We start from the raw sequence: 15,920 nt of genomic DNA on the forward strand, positions 1-15,920 counted from the left end.
CTTGTACCAATAAATAAGATTTATTTCATCATTTGAATGTACAGAGAGTACACACCAGACAATCAATGTCTTGGCAACGGGTAATTAGTCGCCCTCAATGAAGATGTCACCCTTCAAAAGAAACCCTCAGCCCTGCAATGGTAAACGGCAGAAAAATCTGGTGCACTCCACCTATTGGTCATTTGTAACACTATTGAATCTGCTCCACTTCATATTCAAGTCCATGTTATTTCTGGCGATACAGCCATGGAGATAGGGATCTCCTCTGGTCCCAGGACACAAGGGAAAAAGGCAGTCACTCCAGACTGTTATAGAATATCGGATGAGGAGATACTACCTTCTTCAATTTTACTTTGTTTGATTCAATGCCCACTCAAATACTGCCATTTATTCTCAAATGTTGGAAAGTGCAGGTACTCGCCTTGACCATTCGGATGGGATTGAGACATTTATTGACCGGTGTAATACACACAAGCATTATCGAGTATCCTTTCATCATGTCACCTTATAAACAGACAGTTACATCACCTGGTGAACTGTATCTTGGAATCAATGAAATAAGCCTTCACATTATCTATGTGAAATTCGAGAAACTTAAAACAACTGATTTGACCTTCACCCACTTCAAATCTTATGATTTAAAATACATTCAATATGACACACAATTTGATTTCAAGCTATCAAAACCTAAGAGTGAAACAATCTATGATATCCTCGCATCCCCGAATTCAACAAATATCATGCCAATGGAATAGAAAATCCCAATGTAATGAAATAATGAAATGGCCAGGGCCATTGTGCTCACCTCATGTGGAGGAAAGATGGATAAAGAGCATGGTATTGTGTCATGTAGTGTTAGGTTTGATGTAGGTCCAAGCAATTACAATTTCCCCAAATGGCCAATTTACAGTACATTCGACCTCTGTGACCTTGAAAAGTAGGTCAAATCAAAGAAGACCCGGGTGACACATTGAATGGTTGTTAGAATTAGATGTACCTATGATATAAAATTGGTGCCAATCGGGCAAGTCATTGCTAGGAATAATGGCATTTTGAAGAATTTAGGATTTGGCCCCCTCCCTGGAGGCCAAACGGCAAATCAGATTGCACCAAACTTCGGTACCTAAGATCACCTGACCAAGGGGTACATGTGTACTTAATTTGTGATCAATAGTCATTGCTGTTAAGAAACGTGCCATAGTTACGGCCTGACGGCGAATTTACGCCATTTGACCTCTGTGACCTTGACAAGAAGGTCAAATTACAAACCTGTGTGACATATACTGTATGGTGGTTAGATGTACCCATGATATCAAATTGGTGGCAATCGGGCAAGAAGTTAAGGAATAATCGCATTTTTAAGGTTTTTGGATTTTGCCCCCTGGTGGTCAAGTAATGAATCATATTGGACCAAACTTCGGTCCCTGAGATCACCTGACTAAGGGGTAAATGTGTACCAAATTTGGTATCAATAGTCATTGTAGTTTAGAAACGTGCCATCGTTACATCCTAACGGCCAATTTACACCATTTGACCTCTGTGACCTTGAAAAGGAGGTCAAATCAAAAACCCGGAGGATATATGATGCACCTTTGCTAGAAGTACCTACCATATTTTTTTCAAAATTTCCCGACTACTATTAAGGGAGATATTGCATATTTTCACTTTTAACGTTTGGCCCCCTGGTGGCCAAACCATGAAACGAATCGGACCGAAACTTAGTCTCCAAGGTGTCATTACATAAGGGTACATGTGTACCAAGTTTCAACTCAATAGCTCTAACAGTTACGAAACGTGCCCTGCTAACGGACGACGGACGACGACGGACGACGACGACGACGACGACGACGGACGACGGACGCCACGGTATGGGATAAGCTCACCTCTGCTAAGAGGTGAGCTAAAAAAGGCACTGCCTACACCTAAATCAAAGATACGTGTAACCTAACATCCAACCAGTCACCAGATATGAATTCAAGAGAAGAGTTATAGAGGTAGCCCCAATTACTGCTGGCCATCATCAATGTATTGAAACATAGGTCATGTATTGGGGGCGCACAGATATACATCTTAAAGTGTACATGAACAGTTGGTATAATAGACTGTTCATAAATGTGCAAAATGATTGGTGGACTGTTTATGCATAAACAGCAAGTGGACTATTTATACATAAACAGCAAGTGGACTGTTTATACATAAACATCTGGTGGACTGTTTATAAATAAACAGCAAGTGGACTGTTTATACATAAACAGCAAGTGGACTGTTTATACATAAACATCTGGTGGACTGTTTATACATAACCAGCAAGTGGACTGTTTATACATAACCAGCAAGTGGACTATACATAAACAGTTTGGTATGGTAGACTGCTGGCCATCATTTAAGTCACACTTGAAACTTGTCTAGGGAGAACATGGGAGTCACTACCGACCAAACATTTATTTACAGCATGACCCATATAGTTTCATAGGTATATCACGTGATTCACCATCAAAAGTCCTGATATACAGTTTTATTGCCCCTAGTGATTATAAAAACATTCAAAATTACAATAACAGATAGATTTTATACATGTATGTCTTTGCTCTAATCATAAATCTAATTATTTGGAACACAACAATATCCCTCTCCTGGAGTGGCAAACCAAGCGGTAAGAAGAACAGGAGGTCTGAAGGTTTGAACAGGCTGACAACACTTTGAAAGTAAGTAATCACACCACATAACATTGCGGGTCTTTATAATGGTAACAACATTTTCAGCAAATCTTCCACTTTAATCTACTTTCCTTCAAAACTTTCCCAGCCCCGTACTTGATTTTGAGGACAAGGTATGCACGTTGACAAACAAAAATATCAAGGGGTCTTTTTGTGGTACCTTTTGACAAGCAATCTAAAATCATTTTTCAAGGAAGAGTAAAACTTGAAGCCCCCCTGTTTACTTGAGCAAGGCATGCACTACAGCCTTGGTGTTGAGGTTCTTCAGGTCCGTGTAAGTCTGACCAGTTCCCACGAAGACGATCGGTTGTCCGGTGGTGTAGGTCATTGAGATGGCAGCACCCACCTGAAATACAAATACAATGATATCATACTCATGAAACAAAACTGAGTGGTAAATTCAATGAAATGGTTTTTCCTTTCCTGGAGCAGTCCAGGACAGGCCAGCTTGATACATGTAAGTTGGAAGGCCTCTCGGATTCTTGACATAACAATTCTCCAAGTTGAAATCAAGCCTATCATTACCACACAAGGAAGAATGCTAAGTGGCATCACCACCCTTAAACCTCCCCACGGGAGAGTGAGATGATTTATCAGGCCTTACCTTATCGTCAATAGTATCAAACTTAGTGAGGACAATACCGTCTATCAACCTTGGGTTGGTCATGTTGGAGTGATCGGCCAGCGCCTGGTTAAACTTCATCAGCTGATCCACAGCCTCGTTCCCAACCAGAGCCTCGCCAACAAACAACACAAGATCCGGCTGGTTCACCTTGATCAGCTGTAACACCAGGTGGATCAGTTTTAGAGATTGTTAATCAGAGGTGTGAGGGAGTTACATCGTACAAGTCATACAACTTTACGCCATATGCCCCAAATTTGACTTACTATCCATTTTGGTGCGATGGGTCACATACCACAAAACAAGAGCGGTCTCCACATGAAATAGCAAAATGACTCCACACGGGCAAAATACCAGCATATGTACAATGAGTGCACAAGATCCTAATCTCTCACAGTGGCTGCTCTGTCAACCTAAATATAGCAATAGGTCGACCCAAAAGTCTGTACCTTAGCTAGAGCTCTCATCAATGGTTCGTTGTCCTGCATACGACCAGCAGTATCCACCAATACCACATCCAATTTACAATCACGAGCTGAAAAAGTCAAAACTCATAAGTTGTCAACATCTGACACACTTGTAATATGTCCAACACAAGGTTCATATGACCTTGTGCTTCATGGTGTCTTATGTTCAACTGATACAAAATCTGCATAGATTCTAACATCACACATGTCCCCTTCAACTAAACAGATATCAAGGAGCAGTGAGAACTGCAGAATCAGCCAACAGCCTTCGGAATAGGAATACTTTTCAGTGATCAAAGCCTACTGGTCAAAATACATTAACATAGATCTCCATACTCACCAAAGTTAACGGCCTCCATAGCTATGCCAGCAGCGTCCTTGCCATAACCTTTCTCATAGAGCTGGACCATGTTCATGCCATTGTGGGCCTGTGCAGGGTGCAGAGCATTCAGTTTACGCGTGTGAGTACGCAGCTGCTCTACCGCACCGGCACGGAACGTATCACATGCGGCAATCAGAACACGGAAGTTATTCTCAACCAACCAGAATGCAATCTGAAAAGATGGTCAGTCATATGACAGTGGTGACAGTTCTTATAGTTTTTCAAGTTTAATGTTGATGGAATCACCAGAGAAACATCTTCAATGTTAGCCCTGAGCTGACCTCATAAAGACATGCACTGTCTGATGTACAATCTTCTAAGAGTGATGTATGTGATTTATCACTCAAAGCTATCTGGTGCTGCCCTCTATAGCATACCTTAGCAAGGTTGGTCGACTTCCCCACACCGTTGACCCCGCAGAACACAATAGAAAATGGCCGCTTCTGTTGCTTGGCTTCCATCGCGTCACGCAGGATATCAATACGACGTTTCGGCGAGAGAATCTGGACGCAGGATTCCTGCACGGTCTGTTTGACAGTCGAGTTAATACCTTAAAGTGAAAGGAATAAGTCACATTAACATCGCAGCAGTTGATGATAATTTCATACATTGGTCAATCACTGCACCACTCTAGTCTGACAGCCTATTTGTAACAGACTATAAAAGAACTTGTCCACAAACATGAAGAACAAACAAAAACTTACCACTAAAAGTTCCCAGAACTTTCCCCTCCAGCTTCGTGGAGACAGATTGGCACAATTTATCAGCAATATCAGCTGCAACGTTTTTAGAGATGAGATGGTCTTTCATCTTTGCAAGGCCTGGCGCGACGTCCTCCTGTGTGAGGCTCTTTGAACCAACCATGCTTTTCAATGCGGTGAACCATCCACCTTTCTTCTGACTAGCACTGGAAGGGAAATGTAAAGAATGAATACAGAGTTCCAAACAGAGGGAAGAAAATCGAGTCGTTTGCTCTTGAGTGATCATCTTAAAACCAAACACTCCTTTCAATGCTCAGATAGAGCTGTCATATCTGCCACAACCATGGCCAAACGCCTTGGTTTTCGTCAATATCTTAGCTTCACCCACACTATGACACAGTGTTAGGAGAGAGAGCTAATACCTCCAGTTTGCTATCAATTCAAGACACAAGAACAGGTTTTGCAAAGGTTTTTTAAACAAGCTAAAATTCTGGACAACCATTCAACCACACAAATATAATGACGCACCCTTTTTTGGAGGTCACCTCCTCCTCCTCCTCCTCTTCCTCCTCCTCTGAGGAGCTCTCTGTATCGAGATCTTTCAAACCCCCCTTCATCTGACCGATCAACGACAGCTGAAAACACCAAGACGTTATGGTTATGGTAACATTATGGTAATATTACTGGAAGTAACCACCCCTTTCTCCTCTGTGTACTTTAACAACGTCTGGCACAAATGACAACTTAAGGTATGTCTGCAGGACACATAACTCAGAACACAATCAAATGACTGAGGGACCCAACTTACCGCTTCCTCATCGGGGACGATATACTCTCCATTTTCCGCAGCCCCATTCTCCTCCCCCGGCTGACTGAAGTCCAACGCCTTCCCCTCCTTGGCCGTCCCAGCTTTGTCCCATTTGCGTAATTCTTTCCCTTTTTTCTTGGGCACCTCCACCGGAGCGTCATCTACTTTCTTCGCCTTGCTGAAAGATAAAGACACACTTGATGAGCATCAGCATTCACCAGGCGGTGTCTAAGACTCAGCCAAGGACTCATCATACAACGCACACCAAGCTGGCCCGGTTGCTCCGACATAAGCAGTAACCACAATGAGGAATAAGAGTAACAAACAAACCTCTTATCGCCTGTCTTCTTCATCTTCTTCTTGAAGAACTCCTCACGCCTCTTGGCGATATCATCTTCCAGGTCCCCATTGACGGCTTTCAGGGGTTGCTCTTCTTTAGGTTTACTGGGCGGAGCTAAGAGACAAAAAAGGGCTCTCAAACTTAACCAAATGATAAACAACCTGGGTGGACTTGCGCTTTTCACCAGGAGGTCGAATGCTTTAGATCTGCTGGTGGACAATTCAAATGTGGTGTGTTTGATGTCACCCTTTTATCAGGTGCGCTAGGAGACCTGACTAGCCTTTTCAATTTACATTCAAACATGTAGGGCAGACACCAGCTGTATGTGATAAGCCAACTCTACAATAACACATATGACATCAACAACTGCACAGCAAGCATACCTTCCACCCAGCCCTGAGAAAAACTACCACTGCCAGAGAAAAAACCAACTTACAAACATTTTGGAGATTTTTAATCTCAGTCACATTATCTGAAAACATTATTTATCTGGTTAGGATCAGGATTTAGGCCGGACCACATAGTCCTTGTGGTACACAAAAAAAAATAAAGACAAAATTTATGTCCATGTGAAATAGTCTTAGAATGTTGATGACCATGTCAATATAATTCATTCAAGTATTTGATATCATGATATCTTCCAGGAAAAGGGTCCTCTGCCTTGGTGGAGGCTCACCTCAAATCAAAAAGGATGTGTCATAAGTTATCCAGCACAAGTGCACCTAAGTTTATCCTTGGTGTTTGCTTATTCCGAGTCACATACCTGCTGGTCTGTTCTTTTTATTCTCCTTGCCTTTGCCCTTCCCATCATCCTTCTTGTTCTCGATCATCGATGCAACCGTCTTCTGAGACTTCTGGGAATCTTCAAATGTACGCATCTGCCTGAAAACGTTAATGAGACGCCCGTGAAAGAGACCATTCAATGAGTTGGAAGGTTGCCAGTACGTTATGTCTTTCCATCACTCATCCAGCAAATAAACCGCTCTAGGACACCAATAGGCTGACCCCTAAGTTGATTTTACACAGGATTAGTAAATATTAATTCTAAAGGTGTGGAGGCATGTTTTTTTGCCTTTTTTTCATGGACAATGGAGATACAGGGTCAGGAAGAGTACTCATCCAAAGTTCATTTCCAAGGCAACTCTACCATCACTATCAGACAAAGAAAGTCTCACCTCGGCTTTTTGGCCACCTTCCTGTCCATACTCTCCGCCTCTTTCAACATCTTCACGAATAGATCCGTAAAATCGTCAAAATTCCGAGAAATCTTTCCTTGCGATAGGTCATCCTTGTACTTGTTTCTAAACTCCATTTGTATGTCGTTCAAGAATTTATCAACGTACGATAACTGTAATATCTTCTGGTAAGCCACCTTTAGGTAGGAAATGAAAACATGTCTGATTGAAATTGATCAAATAATGTGCCAATCTCACCATGACCTAGACACCATGCCATGCTGCAATCTCAAATGATCATGACAGAATTTGATTCAGTAAAGTCAGGGAGGACAAATCATTGTTCTACTCTCCAACATGGCTGGTCATGAAAACAAACTATGTTTTTATGATACATAACTTCTAACATGTCAAATGACCGGACTTACCACAAAAACCAGCTCAAACTCATTGTCGAGTTTATACTTGAGTGTCAGCGCTTCATGGGTGAAGGCATTGTTACCACCTCTCTCCTAAAAACACAAGTGACAAAGAAAAATGAACAGGCATCACTGATTGATTTTACTGTTGATTGATTGAACAGTAGCAAAAGTAAACCCATGATCGCTGTTCTAATTGTCCCCTGTTCAGTGTTTGTGATCATCACAACATGATCATGATCATTATGACTTTATGTTTATCAAAAGAAATGAACAGCCTCAGGCTAAGCATGTTTCATGTTGAAATCACCAAGTTAGGGAATGATTGCGAGGCGCTGAGGCAAATGAGTGCCAGGGAATAATCCAGGAATAAACAGATTCATTCAAGAGTGGGACAGTTGATGCAGTCATCGGACACCACAAACCAGAAACATCGTGAGCCAGAGAAGGTTCCCCCAGCACATTCACTTTTTACATGAATTTATCTCAACACTCCCACTGCACTCCCAGTTAATTTCTAAGGACTTTTTACACATCTGCTAAGGTCTCCCTACCCTGGTACAGCGGTATGTGCTCACAAAAATGACAGCTATGGAAGTACTATTTTGCCCAAACAAGCAAACAGCATGAACATTTCATCACATGTACAGGCCTCATACAACAAGTTAAAGTATTAGATTCCATTGAGTTTCATGATACCTTGCCCAATCATAATGCTCATGACATGACAGAATAACCTATGAATATTCTCCCAAACCCTAAGTCAGCACTATTTTTTCCAGGTGATGCCCGAGGCTATGTTTGTGTTTATTGAGCATCACTAGGTAACGGGAGAGCAAATCGGTCTTTCATCTGAGAGCACCATCAAAAAAAGTCAAAACATTGAGAAATAAAGACTGCAGAACAGAAATAACTCTCACTTGACAATGCACTACATCAACAAAAAGAAAATTCTATTGATTTATAACAAACATATCGATAGATAAAAAGGTCAATTACAACAGAATAAAAAGCTCATTTATCTCTTAATTCTGGAATATTCTCCAAGACAGTGGGATCAAATGGGAAGTATAATGATCGGAGTGGATCAATATGATGACAAAGTAGTCAATCAATTTATTATTTAGCGATTTTTGTTTGGGAGGGAATGAGGCAGAAAAAGCCTGATCTTGAATTCAAAATAGCATAGGCTGGAGAGGAATGTGTACCATATCACACTCCTATTGCAGAGTGGCCAATCTGTAAGGAAAACCATGTAGTTCAAAGACAAAAACAGGGGGCTTGAAGTTGATTGATATCATTGAATTCCCTCTGAAACCCCAGACAGTTTCAAATGTAAGGGTCCTTGGCCAAAGTTTCATGCTTCAAAAGGCACTTTTTGGGGGTCATATCAAGCCCTGCACTGCATATGAACTGGTCAGTACACAGTAAACAATACTGCCAAGAGGTCTTCACATTTTCTGGGGGTAGAGAGTAGAATAGGGCCTACATAGAAGGGTTCTCTATAACTAAACAAGTAAGATGTCAAATCCCCAGGATCAAATCCAAGTGGGTTTTTTTTTATTGCAGTGGCCACATTGTCATTGGGACTCTTCGAGTCGGAAACCACAAGAACATTTAAAATGAACTTCTCTAAATTCTGCTATCAATAAGCCTGCATACCCTAGCGCAACTCAATCCATTCGTGTTAAACTCCCCACCGGAGAACTGTGAATTAAGGAACCAGATCCAGGGATTGGATGGCCAGATGGGATGGTTTTTCAATCAATCATTAATCAAGTCACAACTTAGGCCTAGGCCTACTTTTCATTCATGACCTGGTCTGATCCCGATAGTCGATACGCAATCCCGGAGGCCTATGTCTGTCTGACATAGTCATTACAACGTTCAGTTACACCCATAGGTACCATGGGTGCCCAAACATTCTACCTGTAACATCATACGAACATACCTTGATACAAATATCCCGTCCTGATATACATACTGTACATTATGTACACCAACGTACACAACAACGTCACCACGTTCACTAACTTGGCCAGATGTTTACAAAAGCTAAATAAAATCGGCAATCAAAATCACACTACTCACTTGGAGGATGACACTTTTGATCAGGGCGTTCACGGAGGGTGTGAACAACTGACTGGTGCCCTGAAAACACCATAAAACAATCCCTCCTTTACTGAAAATCGTAAATAAATCCAACATTTTCTTCGTTTTTCTGGAAGATCTTCGTGGTCTGCTAAATGTTTGACGCAATGTTGCCATTTACGGAAAAATCGGAAAAACCCGAATGCCTGTTCTGCAATTTGATTGGTCCAATTTACTCTGTGCTGCTCTCGAGTGACAAAAAGTTAAACTGAATTTCGTGAAATTTAGCATAGAGAGTAGAAAGTACCAAAATGGCTTCTGCAATTTTTCAGATAAATTCTACAATGACAAATGCTCTTCCTGACGAAGAATGGCTCGTTTTAAGAGCAAGACAAAGTCTCAAAACTGATCCTTATGCTGCCAAGGCTTGGTTAATCACCGCTCGGACGTTGTATCCTCTGAACTTTTCCATACAGGTGCGTGGTAAATCGCAAAATAAGAATAGCCTAGGCCAGACACCACAGGAATGACAGGATGTCCCAAAAAAGTTATCCTGATTTAGTGCAGGGGTGGAATGGAACTTTTGTAGGGTACTATCTAAAGGAGGGAGCTGTCATTTTTCCATTGATACCATTCTTGTCATCATGCCATCACACATGAAAGAATGAATTAAGATTGATTCTTCTTGCTTCATCCCCCCTAAATTTTCCCCGTCACTCAAGTTTCCACATTTATGCCTGGCTTCTCTTCTGCTCTGGTGCCCTTCTTTCTTAACCTTATGCAGTCTCCATGGACTATGTGTGTTCACTTTCCCTCTTCTTTTGCAGTAAGTTTCTGACGAACCAGCCAGATTGTTGAGATAGCCATCCCACAGCTTGTTTTCTAATTGCATTTATGTGATTTTTCAGTTTGAAACATACTGTGTTGAAAAATCAGAAAGAAACTTGAAAGAGTCTGCCAAATTGCTGCAGGAAATGTTCACCAACTTCCCAAATGAGCCACAGCTATGGTCGGAGATCCGAAGCATCACAGAATCACTACAGACTGATGTCGTTGACAGTAATACACAGTTCCTGATTGGTGAGTGTGACTGGAGTCGACCAGTTGGCTTCAGGATGAAGAGAGTGCTCTGATTCTGCAAACCATTCTGGCTCTACTTTGAACCTTCATTCTTAGCATAATAGCAAATTATATGTTGTTGATTTATTTGCAGATTTGATCTCTGCTGTACCAACAGACATCCAATGTCGCATGCTCTTCAAAATGGCTGACAGCACACATGATATCTTGGAGCGGTGTCGACTGAAGTTGTTGGCCTTGAGTCGTTTCCCGCATCTGATTCAGGACCATGGCACTGAGCTGATCGATACACTCATCACAACTGAGAAACATTCACACCAGATGTCACCACTGAACTGCTATCGAAAATATCTAGGTTGGTTTCATTCTTCCTAAGATTGGTCTGGCTCTTTGGACTTTCGCTTTGGAATATTCAAATGATTTAAAAATATGCACAGGAAGAAACACATTTGCCTACGTGTCATGTCATCTATAGCTATCTTTCACTTTCAGTGACTGATGTATTGCCTCAGGTGTTGCGAGCGCCAAGCCTTGCTGTTCATCCAAACATCCTCATCAAATGGTTACAGAAATCCCTCGAGTTCTACATCTCATATGTCACCCAGCCTCCAGTGCAAGAAACCAACCAGCACTCAGGTAAGATTTGGTTGATGTAGAGTAAACAGACAGCCATTTTCATTCACAAGAGCCATGGAGTCAGTCCTCGCAACATCTTTTCTACAAGTGCTCTCATCACTCACAGATTTTGACTTCATCAAGTTTCAATCAGTCTGACATCTACCACAAAGATTTACCCCATAAGCAGTATCATCAATTGTGTCTTGTCATTTGCAGAAATGCTGTCACCTAATAAGCCTTACCTGCGTCGAGCATCAATCATCGGTCTCTCAGACAAAGAGAGTTACATCCTTCACCCATGGCAGAACCTGTATGAAATCGTCAGCCTGGCTGGCCGACATCTCAAGTGGGAAGACTCCAGCAAGTTCACCAAATCTGGGTGAGTATAGCATCAGATGCAAGAAAAATTATTTCAAAATTAGATTTCGATTTATCACGGGCCGAAGCCTTCATATTTCCTCAGCTACAAGTGCAAGCGCAGATGGTTACAAATCTAAAAATCTTTGTTCCAATTTCTGCAAATCGTGGTGCAGATTCAAAGTCCTCAATTAAATATCAGTGTTTGGTCACAGTGACTCTGTCGTCTGCCATTCCTAACATTAAAATTTGTGCACTTTCCAGACAAAGTCCGGAGAATCGATGGCAACACATCCTCCACCTTCATCAGGAGAGCAAGAAACAACAACAGCAACCGTCGTCACAACTTTTTTACTCCACGGTGGTTCTTTTTATGGAGACGATGTATCTGTTTTCAAGCAAAATAGACTCGGAGCAGTTCACATGTAAGAATATTCAATTCGTAACCTGATTGTAACCTCAGTTGACAAGTATTAGAGCAAAGATGGACCCCATAAGCTCTGTGAACTTACAGACTAGAATGTGGCATGTGGTGTGGGTGTCTGACTCCCATTCAGAGTGATAGAAGTGAAATGCCGCTTAGATAGCATAACTTTTAATCTTTACAGTTTTATATAAGCACAGACGTACGACATTGACTTTCTTATCGTTTCAGCCACGGCCAGTGGTTGTCATAGCAACCATCTTGTACTTATTGAAGCAATGAAGGCAAACGACCCTGAAGAGTAAGTCATTTTGGTTTGGCTTTGTATGAAGTCACCGTCTGTCTGACAAGAAATGGCACAACTGAAACAATACTGTCAAGTACTTGAATGTTTGGTGACTATAAAGTATAATATGTCTTTATGTTTTGGGCTTGGACTTGCAAATAGAACCACACCACACCTCATTTTCAAAAGATCTCTGGCAAGTTTGCAGTTAAATGTTGTGAGAAACTAAATTGGGACCAAGCTCCAAGCAGCCATTTGTCCTTTTGTTTTTCAGATAATTCCTTTTGTTTACTTTCAGACCCAGGCCAAAAAAGCTCCGAACGGAGCATTCAAGTGTTCCAAAGATCCATGTGAACAGATCGATTAATGTCGGAAGTGAGATCACGCAGAGCTTCGTCACGGCTTTCAAATGTTGGGAATTGTTGCACTCTGCAAAACCTTTACTAGAAGGTAGGTACTTGCGCTGTGTTGGTGATTGATTGATCAGGAAATTGATGGCACTTAGTATCCTCGAGCAAGGCATGTAATCCCAAAATTACCGGTTACCTGTCCTTTGAATGAGCTGGAAATGTAAAAGCAAGGGCCATTGTGAGATGTCCATACCAGTGCAAGCAGGAGACCCATCCAACACGACTAAGTGGTGACTAGCTGGCGATTGACTTGTAGTCTGAGGTAGTATGTCATTCAAAAGATGCTCTCTTTGCAGAATTGAATCAGTTGCTGGTATTGTGGCGAGCAGAATCGTGGCCGTGGCTGAATTCATTTGAGGCCGACTGTCTGATCTATCAGGTAAGTAGTTGTCAGTTCATATCAGTAAGTTCCAGCAAATAAAAAAGTAAACTTGGTCCTGTGTTCGTCAGTGTCATTCTTTAGGGTAAATGCAAAAGTTTTCCATGTTAGATGTAATACTAGTTGGTGAAATGTTCATAAGCTACATTCTTTTCAGGGTAATTTCAAAGACGCCATAACAAAAATTCGCTCAACGGGCAGTAACACATATAAGGGACCAGCGGAAACTCGCAAGAACCTCCAACTGGCAAGCTGTCATTTTTGTTTGGGAAAATTATCGGTAAATAGACAAACTTATTTCTTTGCTTTGGATATTGGCCATCAGATTCACCACTTCAGAGGGCATCATCAAAGTGAAATACTAGTATGTAAAACAAGCTTTTGGTACTATCTGTCACTTTTCTTTGGAAAGATCGAGTGAGATGACTCATTTGAATTCCATACCTTTTCCAGGAAGCATGTAGCACTGCCCTCGATGTCATGTCATCCTTGACGGCATGGAAGTCACAAGATAGCGCCTCCCCACCAATGCCATCTATCCATGGATCAGGGCGGCAGCTCCAGTTATTGGCCTGTACTGATGTGGAGATAATGCCCTATTGTATTGAAATGCTACTGATATGTTTTAAGGTGAGTTGGTCCGAATCTTTACTCTGCATATTATTATGAAATAAGTCGGCAGAATTGTTGGTGTACATGTATGTAGGCAAGAGCACAGTTGATGTTGTTGTGCTGCATAATAATAATCACAACGCAACAAAACTTGTCTTTGTACAAATGTTATTTAATATAGTTCAAAACCAATAGACTGTTATAAATTCTAACCTGAGTGTATCATCAAATCTCTTGTAAGCATCGAAGGCCTCTGCACAGCTTCTTAGAAACCACCATCATTGTTTTCATTTCAGGAGCGAGCCTTACGACCAAAAGTCAAAGATGATCTGTGTCTTGGTCACATGATAGTATTGCTGCAATATCACTGGCCAAAACATGAACACCTGTTCACCCAAGCAGTAGAGAAAATACGTCAGCAGGGGGCGTTTACGTACAGTGCCTTCTTCAACTATATCATCAGTATCCTTTTGAAAATAAAAAATCAAAGTTCTTGTATGGTGCTTATAGAGCATTCTCAGAGCGCTTTATGGTTATTGCCTAGCGTATGGGCCATTTCAGGCCACTTGAGAGTCTACTGAGTAACACTGGCCAGGCCATGAATCCTTCCACTGTGTTGCTGCACTCCCTTCGACCATCGGTTGGACTGGTGTTTTATATCTTGTATAGAGTTGACTGTTCTCATGTGGTGTCCAAGGTTTCTACAGTGCTACCATCATTTTGAAAGAATTCTCTCAAAATTGGTGCTATCTTTGTGTAACTTTCCTTGACTTGTACCAGCTATTGACATCCTGGAGGAGTTTTCCTACCTGAAGACAAAAGATGGTGGTAAGATTGTGTTGGACGTCCTCTCGACAAGCACTAAGTTGATTGCACAGTAAGTTATCTAATTCTTCCAAGAATGAGGCTATTTGAAGTAATTTTCAAATCTGTATTACCACGAAAGCAGTCAATCATGACAAAAAAAACCTGTGTTGATCAAGAACTTTTCCGTGAATGGTGATGTCAAAAGGTTTAACTACGGTACCATAAGATAGAGCCAAACAGGACCTTTCAAATGTCAATGGTCATGTCAATATGTTTACCAATAGTACCATCAGAAAGAGGTGAACAAGATACAATGGATTTCCAGCGAATGGTCATGACATTAGGTTTGAACAGTAATTAACTGTTGAGGGGCAATCCTGAAACTGGTCTGTATATTGATGAGGCAAGGTATTTTCTGTCTTTTCCAGACAGCGAACAGTAACGCGTGGGGTAAACAAGGGGGTCAAGGAGGACTTCCAATTGTCAATGCAGAAGCAGGTCAGTCGATCGGAGGAAAACATTGAAGCGCTCATTTGCCAGTTTCTGATGGAGGAGAGGGAGTTCTTGCAGCAGAATCTGCAGTGATGGGATGACTGATGATGAAACAATTGGATGGTCATGACTTCACGATCAGTCGAGACTGAAGAGGGAAAATAGTCAGCCGTCTCAGTATGACCAACAATATTGACTTAAACTTCTGATAGACATTTCCTTTAATGGAATCCTCAGTAGCAAGGGCTATTCTAGTGCTACAGAATTTGACATTTGATGAGTTCAGGTGAAAAAGCCGCTAAATGCCATTGCAGAAATTCTGTCATTGTGGAAAATAAACTGAGCACTTATGTGCGCTATTTTATAATAAATCCACTTGATTTTCTTTTCACAGTGTTCTATTCAAATTGTGGTTTGTACTGAATTCTCTGAGACTTCATAAATCATTCAAGCAATCACATGAACCAGTAGACCAGGCCCAGGTAATTCCCTTTAAATGGGCAGGGGACGAATTAAACCCATCCTGGCATTTTTTCTTATTTAGAATTCTGAGAATTACAGACTTTTATTTCTTCAAAATCAAGGTACTAAAATTTGATTTTTCGAAAAGTTTCTTTCTGAGCATATGCGGAAACCGTTTCTGGTTCAATATCACTTTAGATTTCATGAAAATCTTCACTAATGAAAAAGTGAGAGCCAAAAAATGAGGTCTGTAAAGTCTTTGGTCTGTAGA

At 41.3% G+C, this 15,920-nt stretch overlaps 2 protein-coding genes across 3 annotated transcripts; one reads left to right on the forward strand and one right to left on the reverse strand.

Annotated features, from left to right (window-relative positions):
- Nucleotide 1: 1 nt before the first annotated feature.
- LOC135502339 (signal recognition particle receptor subunit alpha-like) lies at nt 2-9,878 on the reverse strand. 2 transcript variants are annotated; one of them, XM_064795101.1, is made up of 14 exons: nt 9,723-9,878; nt 7,641-7,724; nt 7,213-7,409; nt 6,801-6,919; nt 6,474-6,509; nt 6,028-6,151; nt 5,698-5,875; nt 5,418-5,524; nt 4,893-5,095; nt 4,566-4,738; nt 4,147-4,360; nt 3,789-3,874; nt 3,322-3,498; nt 2-3,063 (listed from the first exon to the last, which is right to left on the reverse strand). In XM_064795101.1, exons 1-14 carry the CDS (start codon nt 9,837-9,839, stop codon nt 2,938-2,940), a joined length of 1,941 nt encoding a protein of 646 aa, XP_064651171.1. In that variant the 5' UTR covers nt 9,840-9,878; the 3' UTR covers nt 2-2,937. The 2 variants fall into 2 exon arrangements, with proteins under 2 accessions (XP_064651171.1, XP_064651172.1); XM_064795102.1 differs by lacking the exon at nt 6,474-6,509.
- A 150-nt stretch (nt 9,879-10,028) lies between these two features.
- Nucleotides 10,029-15,722, forward strand: LOC135502338 (integrator complex subunit 10-like). Its single transcript, XM_064795100.1, has 14 exons — nt 10,029-10,198; nt 10,631-10,802; nt 10,936-11,157; nt 11,295-11,438; nt 11,637-11,799; nt 12,042-12,202; nt 12,433-12,502; nt 12,786-12,937; nt 13,194-13,276; nt 13,434-13,556; nt 13,730-13,906; nt 14,185-14,350; nt 14,669-14,765; nt 15,124-15,722. Exons 1-14 carry the CDS (start codon nt 10,034-10,036, stop codon nt 15,278-15,280), a joined length of 2,052 nt encoding a protein of 683 aa, XP_064651170.1. The 5' UTR covers nt 10,029-10,033; the 3' UTR covers nt 15,281-15,722.
- The last annotated feature ends 198 nt before the right edge of the window (nt 15,723-15,920 follow it).

This window comes from Lineus longissimus, chromosome 18, assembly GCF_910592395.1.
Source record: "Lineus longissimus chromosome 18, tnLinLong1.2, whole genome shotgun sequence".
Lineage (NCBI taxonomy): Eukaryota > Metazoa > Nemertea > Pilidiophora > Heteronemertea > Lineidae > Lineus > Lineus longissimus.

What these genes read in the sequence shown, in the direction of transcription:
- LOC135502338 (XM_064795100.1), top strand. Translation starts at nt 10,034, where the DNA reads ATGGCTTCTGCAATTTTTCAGATAAATTCTACAATGACAAATGCTCTT. An exon ending in AGACTCGGAGCAGTTCACAT is followed by an intron (nt 12,203 to 12,432) that starts GTAAGAATATTC and finishes TTATCGTTTCAG; the next exon opens with CCACGGCCAGTGGTTGTCAT. An exon ending in AAGGCAAACGACCCTGAAGA is followed by an intron (nt 12,503 to 12,785) that starts GTAAGTCATTTT and finishes GTTTACTTTCAG; the next exon opens with ACCCAGGCCAAAAAAGCTCC.
- LOC135502339 (XM_064795101.1), bottom strand. Translation starts at nt 9,839, where the DNA reads ATGTTGGATTTATTTACGATTTTCAGTAAAGGAGGGATTGTTTTATGG. An exon ending in TCGTCCCCGATGAGGAAGCG is followed by an intron (nt 5,525 to 5,697) that starts GTAAGTTGGGTC and finishes TGGTGTTTTCAG; the next exon opens with CTGTCGTTGATCGGTCAGAT. An exon ending in AGTCGACCAACCTTGCTAAG is followed by an intron (nt 4,361 to 4,565) that starts GTATGCTATAGA and finishes CCATCTTTTCAG; the next exon opens with ATTGCATTCTGGTTGGTTGA.